This window comes from Xenopus laevis, chromosome 1L, assembly GCF_017654675.1.
Source record: "Xenopus laevis strain J_2021 chromosome 1L, Xenopus_laevis_v10.1, whole genome shotgun sequence".
Classification (NCBI taxonomy): domain Eukaryota; kingdom Metazoa; phylum Chordata; class Amphibia; order Anura; family Pipidae; genus Xenopus; species Xenopus laevis.
The window spans coordinates 164,094,560-164,115,654 of NC_054371.1; the positions used below are offsets into that span (position 1 = coordinate 164,094,560).

At 41.7% G+C, this 21,095-nt stretch overlaps 1 protein-coding gene across 3 annotated transcripts in view; it reads left to right on the forward strand.

Annotated features, from left to right (window-relative positions):
- Positions 1-1,886: 1,886 nt before the first annotated feature.
- bicdl1.L (BICD family like cargo adaptor 1L homeolog) overlaps positions 1,887-21,095 on the forward strand; it is a 47,397-nt gene continuing 28,188 nt past the window's right edge. Inside the window, exons 1-2 of one of the 3 annotated variants that reach the window (XR_005961951.1) lie at positions 1,887-3,150; positions 10,348-10,563. Coding sequence is in view for 2 of the 3 variants with exons in the window: in XM_041566331.1 (XP_041422265.1) it covers positions 2,833-3,150; positions 10,348-10,563 (534 nt within the window). In the remaining variant the exon portion in view is untranslated. The remainder of the gene's footprint in view (positions 3,151-10,347; positions 10,564-21,095) is intronic. The other 2 variants (XM_041566331.1, XM_018261522.2) reach the window with 2 other exon arrangements.

A 21,095-nucleotide genomic window follows, 5' to 3' on the forward strand; every position in this document is an offset into this window, starting at 1 on the left:
AAGGCTGCCTCTGGGGTTAATGCATGTTTGTCACCCTTGGAATTCTGTCTCAAAGGTCAGTATCTTCCCAAGATATTCTTGGAACGGAATTGCTCATACAGCAATGTCTGTAGCCTTGTCACCATTTCAGAGGGGATCTTTGCCAAACCGGAAGTAGTATGAACAATAGTCTTGTTGCTGCAGAGGGAAATGTGTCCTAATAACTGCCCTGTTCAGTGTAATTGGATTATACGTTAGAATGGTTTTGTGCATTTAGCTTATTGGACTGAAATTCATCTTACATAAAAATACTGCTTTGTAAAAATATAATTAGTTCTAGTGCCAGGACGCCTGTAGGTGTTAAAACTGACTGGAAAAACAGAAATGTTTGTGATACTTTTTCAGCAGTATGAGTTGTAGTTGGACATTTATCTGAGTTGGCCAACATATGCTTTTCCCAGGGGCGCGCCGCCAATGAGGCGAGTTGAGAAACTCGCCTCAGGCGGCAACGCTGGAGAGGTATCCAGGGGCGGCAAAAAGCCGCTCCTGGTACCTTTAAGAGCCGAATTTCCAGTTTTTAAACTGGAAATTTGGCTTTACTATTGCGGGAGAGCGCAATTGCGCTCTTCGCAATAGTGTTTCTGCCGGCGAGGGGAAGCGGCATTGAAGGAACCGCCTCAGGCGGCGTATTAATTAGAATTGGCGCTGCCTTTTCCTCCAAGCAGCAGTCCCCTCCTAAATTAAAGGTGTGGTTCACCTTTGAGATAACTGTTATGATAGTAGATGTAGAGAGTGACATTCTGAGACCATTTACAATCTTTTTAAATTTTATATTATTTAAAGGGATACTGTCATGGGAAAAAAAAAATTCAAAATGAATCAGTTAATAGTGCTGCTCCAGCAGAATTCTGCACTGAAATCCATTTCTCAAAAGAGCAAACAGATTATTTTATATTCAATTTTGAAATCTGACATGGGGCTAGACATATTGTCAATTTCCCAGCTACCCCAAGTCATGTGACTTGTGCTCTGATAAACTTCAATCACTCTTTACTGCTGTACTGCAAGTTGGAGTGATATCACCTCCCTCCCTTTTGCCCCCCAGCAGCCAAACAAAAGAACAATGGGAAGGTAACCAGATAGCAGCTCCCTAACACAAGATAACAGCTGCCTGTTAGATCTAAGAACAACAATCAATAGTAAAAACCCATGTCCCACTGAGACACATTCAGTTACATTGAGAAGGAAAAACAGCAGCCTGCCAGAAAGCATTTCTCTCCTAAAGTGCAGGCACAAGTCACATGACTGGGGGTAGCTGGGAAATTGACAAAATGTCTAGCCCCATGTCAGATTTCAAAATTGAATATAAAAAAATCGGTTGGCTCTTTTGAGAAATGGATTTCAGTGCAGAATTCTGCTGGAGTAGCATTATTAACTAATGCGTTTTGAAAAAAACATATTTTCCGATGACAGTATCCCTTTAAGGTTTTTGAGTTATTTAGCTTTTTATTCGGCAGCTCATCAATTTGCATTTTAAGCATGGTAACTACGGTCCAAATGACCCTAGCAACCATCCATTGGTTTGAATAAGAGACTGGAATATGAATAGGAGAGGGCCTCAAAAGAAAGATGAGTAATACAAATTAGCAATAGCCTTACAGAGCATTTGTTTTTTTAGATGGGGTCAGCAATGCCCATTTCAAAGCTGGAAAGAGTCATAAGAAAAAGGCAAATATTTAAAAAAATATATAAAAAAATAAATAATGAAACCCAATTAAAAAGTTGATAAGAACTGGCCATTCCATAACATACTAAACATTTTAAAGGTGAACCACCCACTTAACCCTAGAGGTTTAATCCTGGAATGGAGGGTGGGATAAGGAGCTTCTCTTCTCATCGTGCAAGCAATTCCGGCCAATCCTGAAGGACGACGAGACAGGTGTTTGTGACGTCACGGACACTGCGCACGCATTCCTAGGATCCTTGCAGAGATGGGTGAGGGGGAGCCGAGGGCTGAGGGGCGAGGAGAGAGCAGCGTAGCCCGGGGCCTTCGGGGCCGGACCCACTCCTATTAAGCTTACTCATAGGGGGAACGGGGGGAGGGGGTTGGGGTCTGTTAGACACAGCTGGGGTTTGGTAGAGACAGACATTGATCCGAGACTACCCAATCCGTGCATCGCTGTAGCCGGTAGAGCGGAGGTGCCTGCTTGTGCGTGTGCTTGGTTTAGCGGCAGTGCGGCTGTGTGCATGTGTCTGTGCAGAGCAGATTCATTGTGTGGGGCCAGTGGGGCTGTTCCTCAGTCTGTGCGTGTAACATAGGGTTGTTGTGGCGGGTGGGCTTGGGGTGTGACAGTTTTAGGGAGCCGGTCGGGAGGGGTGAGTGTATCCGACACATGGGGGGGATCTGGGGCCACTTTTGCAGACTGGATCGTGTTACACTCAGCCTGGCGTTCTTCTCTGGCACCGAGGAGGGTGTTGGGCAGGTAGCACTTGTGGTGGGTGTCGGACAGCAGCTAATCCCCCACTTAAGCTGTGAGCCAGTGTAAGGTCCTTTAGCCGCCCCACCGGGATTCTACTGAGCCAACTGTTCTGTCCCATTCCTTGTTCCTTGGTTTAGGTTGTGCTTAGCGGCTTTGCAGTTGTTCGATATTGGAAGCAGCAGCAGCAGCACATGTTACAATTGGATTTTATTGGTAGGAGCGGTAAAGGCATGTAATAAGCAGTGCAGTTTAGCGCAGGTGTGTCTGCTGGCTGCGTAGGCTCTCACACTGGCTGATCGGGGCCCTGGGCTTGGTGTGTGCAGCACAGACTGAGGCTCCCAGCTTCAGCACCATCGGCTCCGGACAGCGCCCCATGGAGCTTCCCATTAGCTTCCTGTCAGACAGCAGCCGCCCTGTAGCCTCCTCGGAGCCGGGAGAACTGGCAGGTTTTGGGCGGGGGGAGCTCGAGTTTGATGAGGAGCTGCTATTTCTGGCCGCTGAAGGAGAGGGGCACCCTGAGGAAATTGAGGGCCCGGAGGTCGGAGAGCAGTCAGAACTTCTGTGCATTATAAGGCAGAAGGAGAAGGATCTGGTGCTGGCAGCCAGGCTGGGGAAGGCTCTGCTGGAGAGAAACCAGGACATGAGCAGGCGCTATGAGGAGATGCAGAAGGAGATGACTGACAGGCTGGAGGTAAGGACATTAGCACATCAGTTCTCAAGCTGCACCTTGTCATTGCTATGTTCTCAATGGCCTCCAAAGGGTCTGCATGGGTTTCACAAGGCACAGTTTGTTCTTATGGTGCCCATACAATTAAGTAAATATCTATGCCTTAGCAATGTAGCCCAGAAGTGTTTACTAATCTACCTGCCCAATTGGATAGAAGGTTAAAAGAAAAAACACTGGCAATTGCAATGAAGGAATCTTTTTTTTTTTTTTGTTTGTTTGTTTGTTTGAAGGATGCACTAACATTGGCCTTTAGCTGTCTGCAGCACGGTTAATCTTCATGTGTTCAACTTGAAAAGCCTCACAGGGCATGTACTGCTGGTGCCTTGTCATTCTGCAGTTACACTATAAAAAAATAACATTTCTCATCCTCTATTTAATATACATTTCAAGATTCCTTGTTTGGCCCCATGGTTACACAACTGTACACACATTTCAGTGTAATGCAGTGCTAATACACATACAATTGCCCAGTTAGACCCAGCGGGACGATAAACTACATACATAAATACAGTTATTTCTCAGACCGATAAATACAAGGATGATTCAGTGTCCACTTAACTGTTGGGCACACATAACAGATGTTATGTCAAGACATTACTTTTTAACAAGTGTGCAGTTTCCCTTAGGCCATCCTGATGTCTCTCATCTGTTACTGGATCAGTGCATGCATGCAGGTATACTGTATATTCGGGCCTGGATTTGTGGAAAGGCCACCAAAGTCCCGGCCTAGAGCAGTAGGATTTTAGGGGGCAGCAGGAGTTTAGGGGCGGCATGTGGCCCAAACACATGCACATTGGTACAAAAACACTGTGAATGTGCAGGAGATACAATAATTTTTTTAAATTTCCTGTGTGCCAATCCCCATTGCTTCTGTCCTGATGATAAAAATTTGAACTAATAAAGGGGAGGAGACGACGAACGTCAGTGGGTGGGCATAGCGCCCACTATGTAAATAGGACCCTGTGTATATTGCAAATGGGGAGCTAGTAGCGGATATTCTTTGTAAGGCTCCTTCACAGCTGATTTTTTGGGAAGGGTGAGCATTTGAGTAGGAGTTTTTTGTCTTAAATATTGCTAGACTGTTCAGCACTGCATAGATGGGCTGCTGTTGAACCCCAAAAGGCTCCCCTTGCAGATGTAATAAATGCCAGATTGCCTTCCTGGCTTTGACCAGAGGTACAATGTAACAGGAAAATCACTGTCTCTGCTTGAACAAAAATAAGGAGTTTGTTGTTTTGATTAAGATAATCCCCTTTCTAGATGCAAGTAATTCTTCGAGTTAGATCTAAACCACAACATTTTTGGGACTGCACTGTGCAGTTTCAAAAATGCAGGAATAGGATGGAGACCACCAAAACGACTGCTTTCCTAATGTTCACGGACCCCATCTGAGAAAAAATGCTCTGTAAGGCTACACACTTATTGTAATTGATACTTTATACTACTGATTTCTCTATTCAGGTCCCCCATATTCATATTCCAGTCCCTTATTCAAATCATTGCATGGTTGCTAGGGTAATATCGACCCTAGCAACCAGATTACTGAAACTGGAGAGCTGCAGAATTAAAAGCTAAATAACTCAAAAACTGCAAATAATAAAAAATGAAAACCAATTGCCAATTGTCTCGGACTATCACTCTCTACATTATACTAGAAGTTGAGTGAAAGGTGAACAACCTCTTTAATAGCATTTCCCTTGAAGTAAGCAAAGACAGAACTTTAAAGGACACGGTGTTGTACAAGAGAAGATGTTGGGTAGTCCTGTTTTTCAAAAATCATAAATTGAAAGTGTAATATTGATTCAAATCATTTTCCCTACATCAGCATTTTTTTCCTATTTAATGGTTTAACACCTTATTTTTACATCTTTAAGATTACCCACTCTTGTGGCTGTTATGCTATTAATTCTTTTATCCAGTGTATAATTATTAATTTCTAGCAAATTTTGGTATTTGGTTCTAGCTACTCTGATTGCCACAAGTTCCCGAGTAGCCCTGGACATGCAAACCTCAGGGGATTAAGTAGTGACAATTTATCTGAGAATAGTTTTCTTATGTGGCACCAGAATGAGGCAAAGCCATATACAATACAAGTAACCTGCATCAGTTACTGTTGGTCTGTGACCCACGCAGCATTAGAATGGCATGCTGTGTTGCATTGTGTTAATACATGTGGGATCATTTAAAGCTGATGCTAATGTATTCCTTTATATCTCTTGTGAATATAACTGCAATTCACTCCAGTAACATTTGTACAAACTATGCATCTTTGATCATATCAAGCAAGAGTACACTATGTGGCTAAAGCTGGATGTTATTAGAATGCTTAGTCCTGGAAAATGGTTTGGAAAAGTTAATCTGGCACCAATATAATGATATGATATTTGATCAGATATTCCTTCAAGTCAAACACAAAGTAACGTGTGGTTACTGGTTTTAGTTCAACACATTATCATACCTTATGTCCAGAAAAATCATCCAGAATCACAGAGTGCTATACATCAAATATGGACCTCAATCTTACCATATAGTCTCTTGAATCCATACATTGTTTTAAGGTCAGGTGTGGATACATTTCCATCATAGGATAATTACAAAAAGGTTGTTTGAAAGACACAATCTGTAATCCACAGGGGTGAAACATTCTACAATATACTGCATCCGACAATGTTATCTAAGTGGCTAAAGTGTTCACTACTGAGACGACGGGCTATATGTGATCATGTCACTGGTGTTTGTGAATGTTGGCCACACTCCCAGATGTTAATGCCCATAAAGCAGCTACCCAGTAGTAAAACCAGTCACTTGTTACACCAGGGCTGATACCTTGTGGTATTGTACTGGATTTCATTGTCACCCACCGGTCATCAACCTTATTACTGACCTTATATTGAACAATACTGCACCGTGAATGGTGGAAGAATGCTGCCTCGTTTTTAATGCCCCATGCAGTGGGCTGCAATCAGCCATTTTTTTGTACTTTGCCCACTGCATGGGGCATTATAAATGAGGCAGCATACCTCCACGGTGCAGTATTGTTTCATATAAGGTCCAATGAGGTTGATCAGTGTGTAACAATAAAATCCAGTATAATGCAGAGTCATTTAGTGTACATCATATACTCTTCTTAAAGGGGTTGTTCACCTTTAAATTAAATATGCCGTAGAGTGATATTCTGCGACAATTTATAATTGGTATACATTTTTTATTAGTTATTTAGCTTTTTATTCAACAGCTCTCCAGTTTGCAATTTCAGCAATCTGGTTGCCAGGGCCCAAATTACCCTAGCAACCATGTATTGATTTGAATAAGAGACTGGAATATGAATAGGAGAGGCCTGGATAGAAAGATGAATAATAAAAAGTAGCAATAACGATACATTTGTAGACTTGGAGAACATTTGTTTTTCTTAGATAGGGTCAGTGACCCCCATTTCAAAGCTGAAAAGAGTCAGAAGAAAAAGACAAGTAATTAAAAAAAATAATGAAGATCAATTGAAAAGTTGCTTAGAATTGGACATTCTATTACTTAAAGGTGAACCACCTCTTTAAAAATGTCCTCTAGTACAGATCTGGACTAACTAATGCCATGCTCCCTGAGGAGGAGAAGGAAAGTCTTTTTAACTTGGTGGTGCCAGAATCTAGGCATCCCCAAGCAGGGCCGCCATCAGAAATCACGGGGCCCCACACAACTAAATTTTCTGTGCCCCCTCGCCACGCCCCCATAACCACACCCCTGTAACCACGCCCCCCACCAGGTCACATAGACACAACCACAGAAACAGTAAATAAAAGCATTTCGGCAAAAGGGCCCCCATGCAGGGCCCCTGATCCCCCCCCCATGCAGGGCCCCTAATCAGCATTGATGGTTCAGAGGCCCTGCATGGGGGGGTCAGGGGCCCTGCATTGATGGTTCTGGGGCCCTTCCTTGGGGGGGATCAGGGGCACGCATTGGGGGGATTCAGGGGCCCTTCCTTGGGGGGATTCAGGGGCCCACATTGGGGCTTAAGGGCCAACATTGGGGCTTCAGGGGCCCACGTGGGGCTTCAGGGCTTGCATTGGGGCTTAAGGGGCCCACATGAGGATTCAGGGGCCCGCATTGGGGCTTCAGGGCCCGCATTGGGGCTTCAGGGCCAACATTGGGGCTTCAGGGCTTGCATTGGGGCTTTAGGGGCCCACATGAGGATTCAGGGGCCCGCGTGTGGCTTCAGGGGCCCGCGTGTGGCTTCAGGGGCCCGCGTGTGGCTTCAGGGCCCGCGTGTGGCTTCAGGGGCCAGCATCGGGGCTTCAGGGGCCAGCATCGGGGCTTCAGGGGCCCGCATCGGGGCTTCAGGGGCCCGCATCGGGGCTTCAGGGGCCCGCATCGGGGCTTCAGGGGCCCGCATCGGGGCTTCAGGGGCCCGCATCGGGGCTTCAGGGGCCCGCATCGGGGCTTCAGGGGCCCGCATCGGGGCTTCAGGGGCCCGCATCGGGGCTTCAGGGGCCCGCATCGGGGCTTCAGGGGCCCGCATCGGGGCTTCAGGGGCCCGCATCGGGGCTTCAGGGGCCTGCACGGTGGTTGAGGGGTCCGCACGGTGGTTCAGGGGCCCACACGGGGGTGTTCAGGGGCTCACATTGGTGGTCAGTGGCATTGCATGATGGGATCAGGGGCTCACATTGGTGGTCAGTGCCACTTACCTGTAACTGGGGGTCTCCAGTGGCGACTTCTCCTCCTTCTCCTGTGTGGTCTTCTCCTGTGCAGTCTTCTTCTTCCTTCAGCGGTGTCTTCCACGTTTTCGCCGTCTCCAGGAAGCAGTTCCAACTCCAGGAAGAAGCTCCTTCTCCAGACGCGTCTTCTGTGTACAAGGCAGCAGGCTGCGGCGGTTTAAATAGAGTTGCGCCCGTGCGTACTGACGTCATGCGTACGCACGGGACGCAACCAATGTAAATTTCGCCGGCAAAATTTGTTCGGCGCAGCCTGGCCCCCCTCAAGGCTCAAAATCCTCCGGGCCCGGGAGGACTGTCCCCCCTGTAATCCCCTGCCCCCAAGTGATTTTATTTACTTACCTGGTACCCTGACCTGTTGCTCCTATCAGCAGAAAACTGCACTGGCCCGGGATTCTTCCAACGAGCACTAGGGAGTGAACCTCTTTTTCTGTCTCTTCTTTCTTCAAATTTCCTAGCTCAGATGCATTTGAGTTTGGATTTTCCCTCTATTGCTAATGCGTAGCCATACAAAGAACGAAGATGCAGTAAGATCTGTGGTGTTAGTTGAGAGGAGCCCTAGGCCACGACAATTTTCTGCTAACAGGAGCGCCGGCCAGGGTTGTCGGGAAATCACGTGGGGGTGTCTAACTTCTGGCACCCCCAAGTAAAAAAAAAAAAATGTAATTCTACTTTAAACTTTTAATCTGATTCAAGCTGCTACCCTGGTTTCTAAGACCAACAGCTTGAATTTCAGGCCTGAGAATTGCTCAGACTAAAGTATCCTCTTGTCTGTCTTAAGGTGGCCATACACGGGCCGATAAAAGCTGCCGACAGACCGTGTCGGCAGCTTATTGGCCCGTGTATGGGGCCACGCGACGGGCTTCACCGATCGAGATCTGGCCGAAAGTCGGCCAGATCTCGATCGGATGGGACAGAAAATCCCGTCGGATCGCGGCCGCATCTATTCGTTGATGCGGTCCCGCGATCCGACCGCCCGTTTGGGCATCGTTAGGATCCGATCGTTGGGCCCTAGGGCCCACGATCGGATCAGCCCGATATTGCCCACCTCAAGGTGGGCATATCGGAGGGAGATCCGCTCGTTTGGCGACATCGCCAAACGAGCGGATCTCTCCATGTATGGCCACCTTTACTCAAAATACCAGTTACAGATTTTTTTTGAAAACCAAACCAAAATATTTATACTAAAAGTTTTATGGTGATCAAACGCCTGTAAAGTACAATGTATACAGTACTAGATGCAAGATTGGAGATTATTTTCAGGTTCACCGTTACTTGATGTGTAGGCGGTTTCTGGTATGTATAGTGGCTGCCTATGTTTAATTGCCAAAAATCAATGTTTGCTATTGAGTTTTTGCAAGGAATGAATGAGTAAACAGCTTGGGAAATTCAGTCATGCATTTTAAATCCTTGATCGTAAAAATAGGCTATGCCCTCTTATCCATCATTTTGTTTGAACATCCCATATGGTTACTGAATTAATGAAGACTAACATATATACATGTATACTCCCATTTTTGCCTTTTAAATACCATATCCATAAAGTATAGTGCCAGTACTTTATGCTGGGCATACTGCAGTTACTACAGTTTCACATTGCTTGAGGTTTAGTAGCCCAACTCCTTTGGTGATCCGACATATGTGGCCCTGTCCGATAACATCTCCACCTATGTATGAATTCACCAGAGTGGGGTGTGCTGCACGTGGGTATAAAAAAAAAACAAAAAAAACAGGCCGGGTTAGGCATGGTCAAGAAGAGATAGGTGCTGGGTAGGATATTAAAGGGGTTGTTCACTTTTAAATAACTTTTATTATGATGTAAAGATAGATATTCTGAGACAATTGCTAACTGGTTTTCATTTTTTATTATTTGTGGTTTTTGAGTTTTAAGCTTTTTATTTTGCAGCTCTCCAATATCAGCAGTCTTGTTTCTAGGGTCCAAAATACCCTAGAAACCATGTAATGATTTAAATAAGACTGGACTATAATAAGGAGAGGGCCTGAATAGACAGGTGTGTAATAAAAAAGTAGCAGTAACAATACATTCGATATAAATTAAAAATGAAAGCCAGTTTCATGCTGCGTCTGCATCTGACAGTCGTGTCGGGTCAACGCTGCGATACCATGCGACAATTCTATTGCCTTAGTTTTGTCACATGCAACTTGTCGCAGCGTGTTGGATCGCGACAGAATCGTTCGTGTTATCCTAGCCTTAATTACCAAAGACTACACAGAATAATTTACAACTGGTTCTTTAGTTTCTTCTGCTAATGCTGAAATGTATCAAATATTAACTGTTACAGAGATTAACAAAACCTACATTTTTGAAATACAGTGGCAAGTGAAAAAGTAATCATTTCTGGTATTGTTCACACAAGCCGTGAATCTGAATTCAAGTGGTGGGATTTTGGTTACTTAAAATCAATCTATATGTATAATCAGTGTTTTTTCTCCCTAGCATCTGGAACAAGAAAAACACGAATTAAGGCGAAAACTGGAGAATCGTGAGGGAGAGTGGGAAGGAAGGGTGTCAGAACTTGAGAGTGATGTGAAGCAGCTACAAGAGGAGCTGGAGAAGCAGCAAGTGAATTTAAGAGAAGCCGACCGGGAGAAATTATCTGCTGTCCAGGAACTGTCAGAACAAAACCAAAGACTCTTGGAACAGCTTAGCAGAGTGAGTACACATGTTGCACTTGAGCTTTACTACTGTGAGGATTCCTTCAAGTTAACATTTCTCTCCTATTTACCCTCTGCTTTGGGTTCAGATTGTCCCATCAGTCCTGAAGCTGGCCTCACACAGGCTGATTGTGTAATACAATTTGGACATTTCACACAAAAATACGTTGTTCTGTTCAGGTCCCACTTAAATACAATTCCATAGGCCTGTATGCTATGTTTTGCTTTCATTAACTAATTTGTAGTATATTGATGAGAGGTAGTGTCTGAATTCTTTCTACTGGCAATCTTGTGTTTTATTCTACTTTTGTGGGTTTGATGGTGAGTCAGTTGTAATCAAAACATTCTGTACTGGTTTCCTGCTTACTCTGCTAAAGAATGTATATCGCATGATTAAGCTCTTGCATAATACTCCAGTAAACACCTTCATTCATTAATCCCCAGGAAGTAAAATACCCACGGATGAGTTGTACATTTTTTTTTTACTTTATTTGCTACTGGAACAGCAACATCTAGTTCTGAAAAATAATTGTGCGGATATCAATTGATCTCCACTAACTATTCATTTCATAGGGATATTTTCTACCCAGGGATCAGCCCACAAACCTAAACTACAATGCTACATTTGTCATTAAATTGGGCAGAATTTGTTCTCTTTCTGTGTCAAGTTATTTTGTTGGGGGAAGTAAAAGTTTGTTCAGTTTCAACCCTTTTATCACATTTTTATTTTGCTCCTTATTGTTGTAAAAGAGGCCAAATCAATCTATTGTGAAGAGTTCTACAGTTTGGCAAGAGGTCTCATCAATTCCATGATCAGCACCAAATAAATTATATAAATGTTTGTAACTTTCTCTTTTCTGTTTTGCTAAAAAGATTTCCAGCACCTTCCTGAAACTCTGTAGTATCCAGTGTAGTCTCTTCAGGCTAATATTCTGCTTATGTTTAATATTCTGTCTTTTGGTAATAACAGGTGAAACTTTTTTTAGTGGTTGCAAGGGGTGCAAAAAGAGCACATTTTGTCAACTTTTCTTATGATGAAAATCTTCCAAAACCCTCAGCAGTTCGAGGGTTATCTGTTAGGGCTGAAAATCTGGACTGACTACGCCTTCCTGACCTTGGACTGCGCCACTAGGATAGCAGGATATATCCTAGTGGGCCATTTCTCCAGTAGGCCCCTGAGCAAGATCTGTAGGGAGTTTTCTTCATGAGAGGGTGCCAGTGTGGCCGTAGGTACTCTGCTCAGAGGAGGCAAGGGTTGATAATGGAAGTGGAAGGCCTTGCGTGGTTGGCAACCGAGTGGAGGCTGTGGAAGCAGGTTTTTGATGGGGGTAGGCTTTGGCAGTAGGTTTTCGAAGGCGGTGAGCTTTGGCAGCAGGTTTTCAATGGGGGTTGGCTTTGGCAGCAGGTTTTTAATTGGGTGGGGGTCTTGGCAGCAGGTTTAAGACAGGGCTACGCGCAGCAGGTTTGAGACGAGGGTAGGGGCCTCTGCATTAGGTTTGAGACGGGGGTAGGGACCGCTGCAGCAGGTTTGAGACGGGGGTAGGGACCGCTGCAGCAGTTTTAAGACGGGGTAGGGGCCTCTGCAGCAGGTTTGAGACGGGGTGGAGTCCTCTGCAGCAGGTTTGAGACGGGGGAAGGCGTCTTTGCAGCAGGTTTGAGATGGGGGTAGGTGCCTCTACAGCATGTTCGCACTAGTGTTCACAGTCCTCGGAGGTAGGGGTGGGGTGGTTTCCAGTTGGCTCAGAAACCCCAGTTCAAATCTGCTTGCCTCGTACTTGAGGTTCTCGTACATCTGTATAACTACTGTAATCTGTCTATGTTGCTTCCCCTCAGATTCTCCTGTTTCTCCCACACTCCAAAACATACAGGCAGTTTATGTGGCCCCTTAGGAAACTGACCCTTGACAGTAGATCTGTGCACATGGTTAAGAACCTAGCTTTACTGGCATGTGGATAAGAGTGAATGATAAATAATCTCCATAAAGCACTGTTTTGTTTTTTATTTTGCACAATTAAGATTATATGATGTTAATAAACACCACATCTCTGGAACTGGCCTGCATTGTTCCCATATAGCAATGGAATATGCAATTGCCAGCTGAAAGTAACCTGCAGGTAGCAATTCTTCTGTAAGAGTCACTGATGGAATCCTGAGCACTAAAGAGAGAGTCTCTTAGATACAAAAACAAAAGTTAGGGTGCTGAAGCACTGAACTCTTGGGGCACATGCAGGTCTCTTCACTACATTCTGCATACAGCACAACACTGCAATGTGCAAAAAAAGATAGCTTTATTGTACACACTTTGTTCAGCTTTGCAAATAATCCTTAAGGTAATGGGGAGAATTTGTAAAACGTGACCTCACAATGAAACTGTAAATTCTGCACAAGAGATGCAGTTGACCAACAGAATTTAAAAGAACTGCTACTAGATTACTGCAAAGTAGCCTGGGCTGTGGCGCTTAGCTGGCTGCAATAAAACAACGGCTTAAAACATATACTGTGTTTAAATGGAGACATTATGAAATTATAATTTTAATTATAATTTTCTTTCATCTTGTCACTAATTATTGATCAATTTCTATAAGACTATCAGTATCAAGTCCAGAGCCAGTCTATATATAGATGTAAGAATAAAGCTACCCTAAATCTGAAAAGCAGCCAATGAACTAATAGGATTCATGCTTGACTGTGCCAAGGAGTTCTGGCGTGCCAATCATTTTTTGCTTTGTTTACTTGTAATTGTTTTAACTGTTTATGGCTTGCATGAATAATTAACTCCCTTATTATTATTTAAAAAAGTAATGAAGGGTTAATATGTTTAAAGTCATTGCACAGGGTGTAAGTAAAACCCATTTCTCCTTTGACACTTTAGAAAGTGTTGTATGCATGTATAACCCTGATGCCTGCATTCCCAAGTAAATCCACCTACTGACAGCAGATTCTGCTCTTTGTGTTTCCCATTTAAGTATCAGAATTCCCTCTGAAAGCATAACTGTGGTTTAAAATAACCTAATAACCAAAAGGTCATGCTTTAATTTCACACAGCTTTGAAGTTTGGTGGTAGTGAATAGAAACACTGTGGGTATTTAGAAGTTTGAGGTGGATGAAGGCTCAAAGCAGTGTCATAGTGACTATTAATCCATGTCTTTCTTGGGTGCTTTTTCCGATAATCTCAGCCATCAGCCTATTCAGTTATTGTGTAATAATATAGTGATAATATAGTGATATTGGCTATTATTGCAGTGTCTTGTACTTATATAAAGTGGAATTAACCCCCTTTCTAAGTATCCAGTGAGTCCATTTGGAAGTTCAGGTAGCTGGACTGCTGGAGGTTTGTACAAATAATTACCAGGTCATTGGAATCACATGAACATTATTTTTTCTTCTAAGATGCCCGGTATTAGGCTGGCAAGTTGGGGCTTGTTACAGTAACTGTTTTGTAGGTATAATTTCTTTGGGGGTTTAGCTTTCTGTATAAACTCACAGATCTTGGCCACAAAATGATTTCGTATGAAATAGACCTTGATCATCATTCATCCAGTCCTGTCTCATGCAAACATATAGGTGGTCAATAAAATGCACAATTTGATGGTGACGGTGCAGTCTGTTGAAAGCCAAGGGTCTGTTTCTGTTTGGCTAAGAAGTCTTCCATATACAGGTGTGGGGTCGTTTTACAGGAAACCCATTATCCAGAAATCATGGAAAGGCTGTCTCCCATAGACTCCATTTTAACCAAATAATCCAAATTTTAAAAAATTATTTCCTTTTTCTGTCTAATAATAAAACAGTACCTTGTACATGATCCAAACTAAGATATAAGTAATCCTTATTGGAAGTAAAAGCAGACTATAGTATTGGGTTTATTTAATGTTTAAATGTTTTTCTAGTAAACAGTAGTAGAATGTATGAAGATTCAAATTATGGAACGATCAGTTATCAGGAAATTCCCCGGGCATTCTGGATAACAGGTCCCATACCTGTATATGTTTTGCCTGGGCTTGGCAAACAATACCAGAGTGATCTAAGTTTCTTCTGCTTTTAGCTGAAACTTTAAATTTGTAGCCACTCACAAGCTGATGTAATTGTCATATGTGGTTGCACAATGTTGCATTACTGTGTGGTTTAGTGATTATTAGTGTGCTTAGGATGGTCGTAATCTTCTTTGACCTATGTGGATTCTTTTCTGGTATAAATCACTTTTAGTTAGCCAAAATATTCTGATGCCTTGTTCTTATTGATTCATGAATGTGACTGACAGTATTGCTTCACAGAATGGATATTTTGTCTGTTTTGTGAAACTGAGATTTCATTTTGTGGAAAGAATGAATCCTGTACTATAAAATCTTGCTTTCTGTCACAAATATCAATTTGGTCATTCAAATCTAGCTTGACATGCACTAGTTAGTTACACTATTATATATTATGTCCATGTTTTTTTTACATAATTCATTCTGTAAGTAACTTTACACATAAGTGCATCCGTTACATGGAGGTTATACATTTGTGCGACAGATTGCTTGTTAAAATGTACAGAATGGAGTTCGTAAATATAATGACATCCTTTTGTGCACTAACCAGATTTTGTTCTCATTCTTTAATAGAAATAAGTCTTTTTGTATATCTGTGTATGGTCACAAATAATTATATACCATGAGAGACATTAATTCTGTGTATTAGAGATAGTTTTGTATACAGAATGTATTTGGGACAAACTGCACCCCATAGGTTTCCCATTTGAGTGTTCAATACCCTGTTCCTTTATGTAGAAGTATCTTTATAGCAGAAAATTACCATTCAAACATTTACATTTATCTGCTTGTCTGCCAAGGCATCACTATGTAGCATTGTAACTAATCTGGTTTCTGTGAGAAGTAGGGATGCACTGACTCCAGGATTCGGTTTGAGATTCGGGATTTGGCCTTTTTTGGCAGGATTCGGATTTGGCCGAATCCTTGTGCCTGGCTGAACCAAAGAGACCTTCAGATGATGGCCAAATACACTTTAAAGACTAGAGGGCAAACATTGCTGTCATTATAGGCTGCTTTTTATGAGCTCCCTGGCCATAAGCTAACTTTAAAGCATACTATAGGATACAAATAAAAACAGACATTGAGTAAGAATGTACAGGAGTGGGAGCCATTATTTGGAAACCTGGTATTTAGAAAGCTCAGAATCACGGAAAGGCCACCTCCCATAGACTCCATTTTATCCAAAAACAGGTATAGGACCTATTATTCAAATGCTCAGGACCTGGGGTTTTCCAGATAACGGGTCTTTCTATAATTTGGAACTTTTTACCTTAAGTATACTATAAAATCATATAAACCTAGTATGCTAGTTCTGCTCCCAACAATTCATTATATCATAGTTTGGTTCAAGTACAAGGTACTGTTTTATTATTACAGAGAAAAATGAAATAATGCGGAGGCAAAACAGGCCTATTGGGTTTATAGATTTACATGATTTCCTAATAGACTTGAAGTATGAAGATCATATACAGTCATATGAAAAAGTTTGGGAACCCCTCTCAGCCTGCATAATAATTTACTCCACTTTCAACAAAAAAGATAACCATTGTATGTCTTTCATTTCCAAGTACTGGGGTGTTTTCTGAACAAAGATTTTTAGTAAAGCAGTATTCAGTTGTATGCAATTAAATCAAATGTGAAAAACTGTCTGAGCAAAAATTTAGGTACACTTATAATTGTGCTAATTTGAATACATGTAACTGCTCAATACTGATTACTGGCAACACCAAATTGGTTGGATTAGTTTAAGCCTTGAACTTCATAGGCAGGTGTGTCCAATCATGAGAAAAGGTATTTAAGGTGGCCAATTGCAAGTTGTGCTTCTGTTTGACTCTCCTCTGAAGAGTGACAGCATGGGTTTCTCAAAGCAACTCTCAAAAGATCTGAAAACAAAGCATACCTCCCAACATTTAGGAAACAGAAAGACAAACAAAAAGATTTGGCGCACGTAGTGCGGCAAACAATTTTGGCCATGCCCATTTTTGTGGCCATACCCCCTAATTACCATGTTCATTTTACATAATTTGGCAGGTTATGAAAGTTTGAACACATTTCTGTGGTTTTATATGTTATTACAGTTTTGCAAATGAAGGTGAATTGCCCTTGTGAGTCTTCGTTCTTCTCAAACTGTTACAAAAGTATGTTAAGTATCTATTCTGGGCTGCCTACAATAATGTTCAAACATCAGTCACAAAGTTGAAGTTATGCATTGGTTGGATATTCCAACAAGACAATGACCCTAAACACACTTCCTTTGCGTTTATGCAAAGGGAGAAGTACAATATTCTGGAATGGCCGTCACAGTCCCCCGACTTGAATATCATTTAAAAATCTACGGGATAATTTGAATCAGGCTGTCCATGCTCGGCAGCCATGAAATGTAACTAACTCAACTGGAGAGATTTTGTATGGACTAATGGTCAAAAATACCTCCATCCAGAATCCAGACACTCATCAAAGGCTATAGGAGGTGTCTAGAAGCTGTTACATTTGCAAAAGGAGGCTCAACTAAGTATTGATGTAATATCTCTGTTGGCGTGCCCAAATTTATGCACCTGTCTAATTTTGTTCTGATGCATATTGCATATTTTCTGTTAATCCAATAAACATTTCATGTCGGTTCTGAAATAGTACTGTTTCCATAAGGCATGTTATATATTAAAAAGGAAGTTGCTACTTTCAAAGCTCAGCTAACGATAAACAAAACTCCAAAGAATTGAGAGCAGTTCCCATATGACTGTGTGTGTGCGCGCACACACACACACACACACACACACACACACACACACACACACACACACACACACACACACACACACACAACGTTTCGGCTCCTATTCTACATTTTTTCACGGAAAGTCCCTGGAGTGCTGTCTCTCTTTTGTTTATTATGCATTTCCATGACCGGCACCTGGGCATTCGATTTGGATGAATGGTGCACCAGCTTGGAGTTTTTATATATATATATATATATATATATATATATATATATGGAAAAATACAAGATTCCTCTGCACTCAACCCATTATCAATATATTTAAGACAGAGACATTTTGTGCATACTGCTACTGAAAAATGCCTTACCCTTTAAACAAAACATATGTATTTTGTGGTCACACCCTAATTGCACCCCCGCCCAATGATTTTAAAAATTAGTGGTGAGCACAACTTTCCCTTGTACATACATACATTCATACAACATTTTGATTCAAGTAATTTTTCCTTTGAATCTTTGGTGCAGGTTTGCTACCATACTTAATATTTACATTATTATTTACATATAAATACATAATATACTGTATGTTTTAAACTGAAGAAGAGCAAATTCATAGCAAGGGCTGCTTTTGAAGTTGCGATGCAGTTAATCTATAAAGTCTTTATACTTTTTCTATATTACAGAGTAGAACGAGTTGCTATGAAGCTGTGGCCATTGCTTACTATTGTGCAGCATAGCTTTTCACTAAACATAGACTTTACTGAGCAGCTACCTATTTAGTGGATTTCGGTTGGAGAAATACTGAGCATTGAGTGAGGGATGCACACACTTATTCCTCTGTCTCTATAAAAGATTTTGCATCACAGAACAGAGTTTCAGGGGTCAAGGATTTTGCAGCCGTTTATGATGCAACCCCCACTTTATTGTCTTTTTTTTTTTTTTATGCCTCAATCATTATCCATTAATGGGACCATTTGTTTTCTGCAGCAACATGTGATTCTTAACATGTAAGCATAATGCATGGCAGCCTGTCACCTAGCTGCTATGGATAAGACAATGTAACAACCTGTTTTGGGTGCCTAAAAGATATTGGTTTCAGACATACATGTGGCACTTTCATATAAAGGGACCAATAAAGATTGCTTGGCACAGAATCCTGTTGGAATAATATATTTGTTTTGTTTTGCCAAAGCAATGTTATTGTAAACAAAACAAAAGCAGGATTTTCTGTGCTTACATTTTATTCTAGTTAACAACTCTAAATCCATAGATGAGAGCTTCAAAGCTTTGACTGCAGTAAGCATTATCTGCTGTAGAGCCTGGAATGCAAAGATATTCTTTGTTTCTAGTATCTGTAGGACTTGTTGAGGTTCTTGTGCCATGAGAACCAGGCAGACATGTATATTGTAGAAAAGTTGCTGGCAGCCCTCAATCCATGTGCCTTCTATTGACTATTGACTGCTATTTTAAACAAGAATATACAAATACTGGTATGGGACCTGTTATCCAGAATACTCGGGACCTGGAGTTTTCAGGATAACAGATCTTTCCGTAATTTGGATCTTCATACCTTAAAGGAACAGTAACACCAAAAAATGTAAGTGTTTTAAAGTAATGAAAACATCATGTATTGTTGCCCTGCACTGGTAAAACTGATGTGTTTGCATATGAACAAGCTGCTGTGGAGCAATGGCGGAAATTGAAAAACGGCTATATGGCCCAGGTTAACTAATGGATAACAGATAACACCATTAGACTTACAGAGCTTATTAACTATCTGCTGTGTAACCTGAGTCTTTTCTCCTTTGAATGGCTGCCCCCATTGCTACACAGCAGCTTATTTATATAAACAATAGTAGTGTTTCTGAAGCAAACACAGAAGTTTTACCAGTGCAGGGCAACACTGCATTATATTTTTATTACTTTGAAACACTTACTTTTTGACATTACTGTTCCTTTAAGTACAAGTAAATCATGGAAACATTAAATAAACCTATTAGGCTGGCTTGCTTCCAATAAGGATTAATTATATCCTAGTTTTGTTCAAGTACAAGCTACTGTTTTATTATTGCAGAGAAAATGGAAATTTGGATTATTTGGATAAAATGGCGTCAATGAGAAACTGCTTTTCCATAATTCGGAGCTTTCTTGATAACTTGTTTCCAGGTAGCAGATTGTAAATATGTTATGCAGTGCCTAGAATGTTCTAGGTGAAATAACGTAATCTTTTACAATCTGGGTTGAAAGAGACTGGATTTTCCTTGCATGTTCTCATCTTGATTGCCACAAAGCCTCCATTGTTAATGACAGAGGATTAATGAACGCACTTACTGACCAAGGGCTCGGAGCTACTTAATGAAATTAGTTTTGACACACTGAAATGCCATGGAGGTCATTTCTTTTGATTAAAAGGCAGTAAAGACAGCGTTACACAAATGTGCCTTTCCAATACCACTTACTGTGGTCTGCTAAATACTATTGAACAGTTTGGGGAGGCAGGTGCCCAATTGTGGGGCCTTTGCTGTTGCAAGAGGGGGAAGGATAAAAGCCGTTACAGTTGTAGCAGCTCTTTGCGATAAGTTGGGGGTTGTATTCGTACAATCAAACAGTGGAATATTGTACCGTGCACAGACATCCCCTGTGCTGAAGCAATGTTATTGCAACCCTTTCCAGTGGCAACTTCTTCTTGTTAACTCACTTTTTATTATCTAAATGAGTAATTTATTGTATGATATTTGTTTCATGATGCTGGGATAAGATTTTGGAGCATTCCTCTTTTGCAATAGAATTCATTATCAGCTTGCACCCAGGGTTCTCCTTCAGTGCATACATAATTGTGTTACCAGTAACATTAGTGCTGCAAGGAGTGATGGTGAATAAACAGCTTCAGGTAGAAACTGCCAAAGATGATCTATCAGCCCCAGCATCTGCTACCTTTTGCATTTTTGTATCAAGGAAACCGCTTAATTAGTCTTATTAACACTCTGCAAAACCAAAACTGAATATAGCAAGTTAGGCTAGTGTAACGTTTAAAGGAACAGTAACGGCAAAACAATTAGTGTTTGGAAGTACTGCAAATATAATGTAGAGCTGCCCTTCACTGATACAACCGGTGTATTGGCTTCAGAAACTCTACTATAGTTTATATAAAAAAGCTGCTGTGTAGCCAAGAGGGCAGCCATTCAAAGCTGAAAAAGGAAAAAAGGCACAGAATTCATAGCAGATAACAGAAACCCTGTAGTATACAATGGAATTCATAGAGCTTTTCTATTAACTACGGTGAATGGCTGCCCCCATGACTACAATAATTCTAAACTATAGTTGTGTTTCTGAAGCAAACACACCAGTTTTACCAGTGCAGTACAACAGTACATTATATTTTTATTACTTTAAAACACTTTAATTTTTTGGTGTTACTGTTCCTTTAACAGTTTGGGATCCCTTTTAATGTCTTGCCAGGTTATCCACAGATTAGGCATCATTAGATTTGTTTCTTTTTCAGCCAGATATCGATCAGGGAAGCCCGTCGGATGGCACCACACACGGGCCAATAAGTGCATATCCACTTTTAATGGCCTTTCATAGAGCATATATTGCAGTTAGGGATGCACAGAATCCACTATTTTGGATTCGGCCGAACCCCTGAATCCTTCATGAAAGATTTGGCCAAATACCGAACCGAATATGCAAATTAGGATTTGGTTCAGCTGGTCAGAAGGATTCGGCCTGATCCGAAACCTGCTGAAAAAGGCTGAATCCTGGCCGAATACTGAACCGAATCCTGGA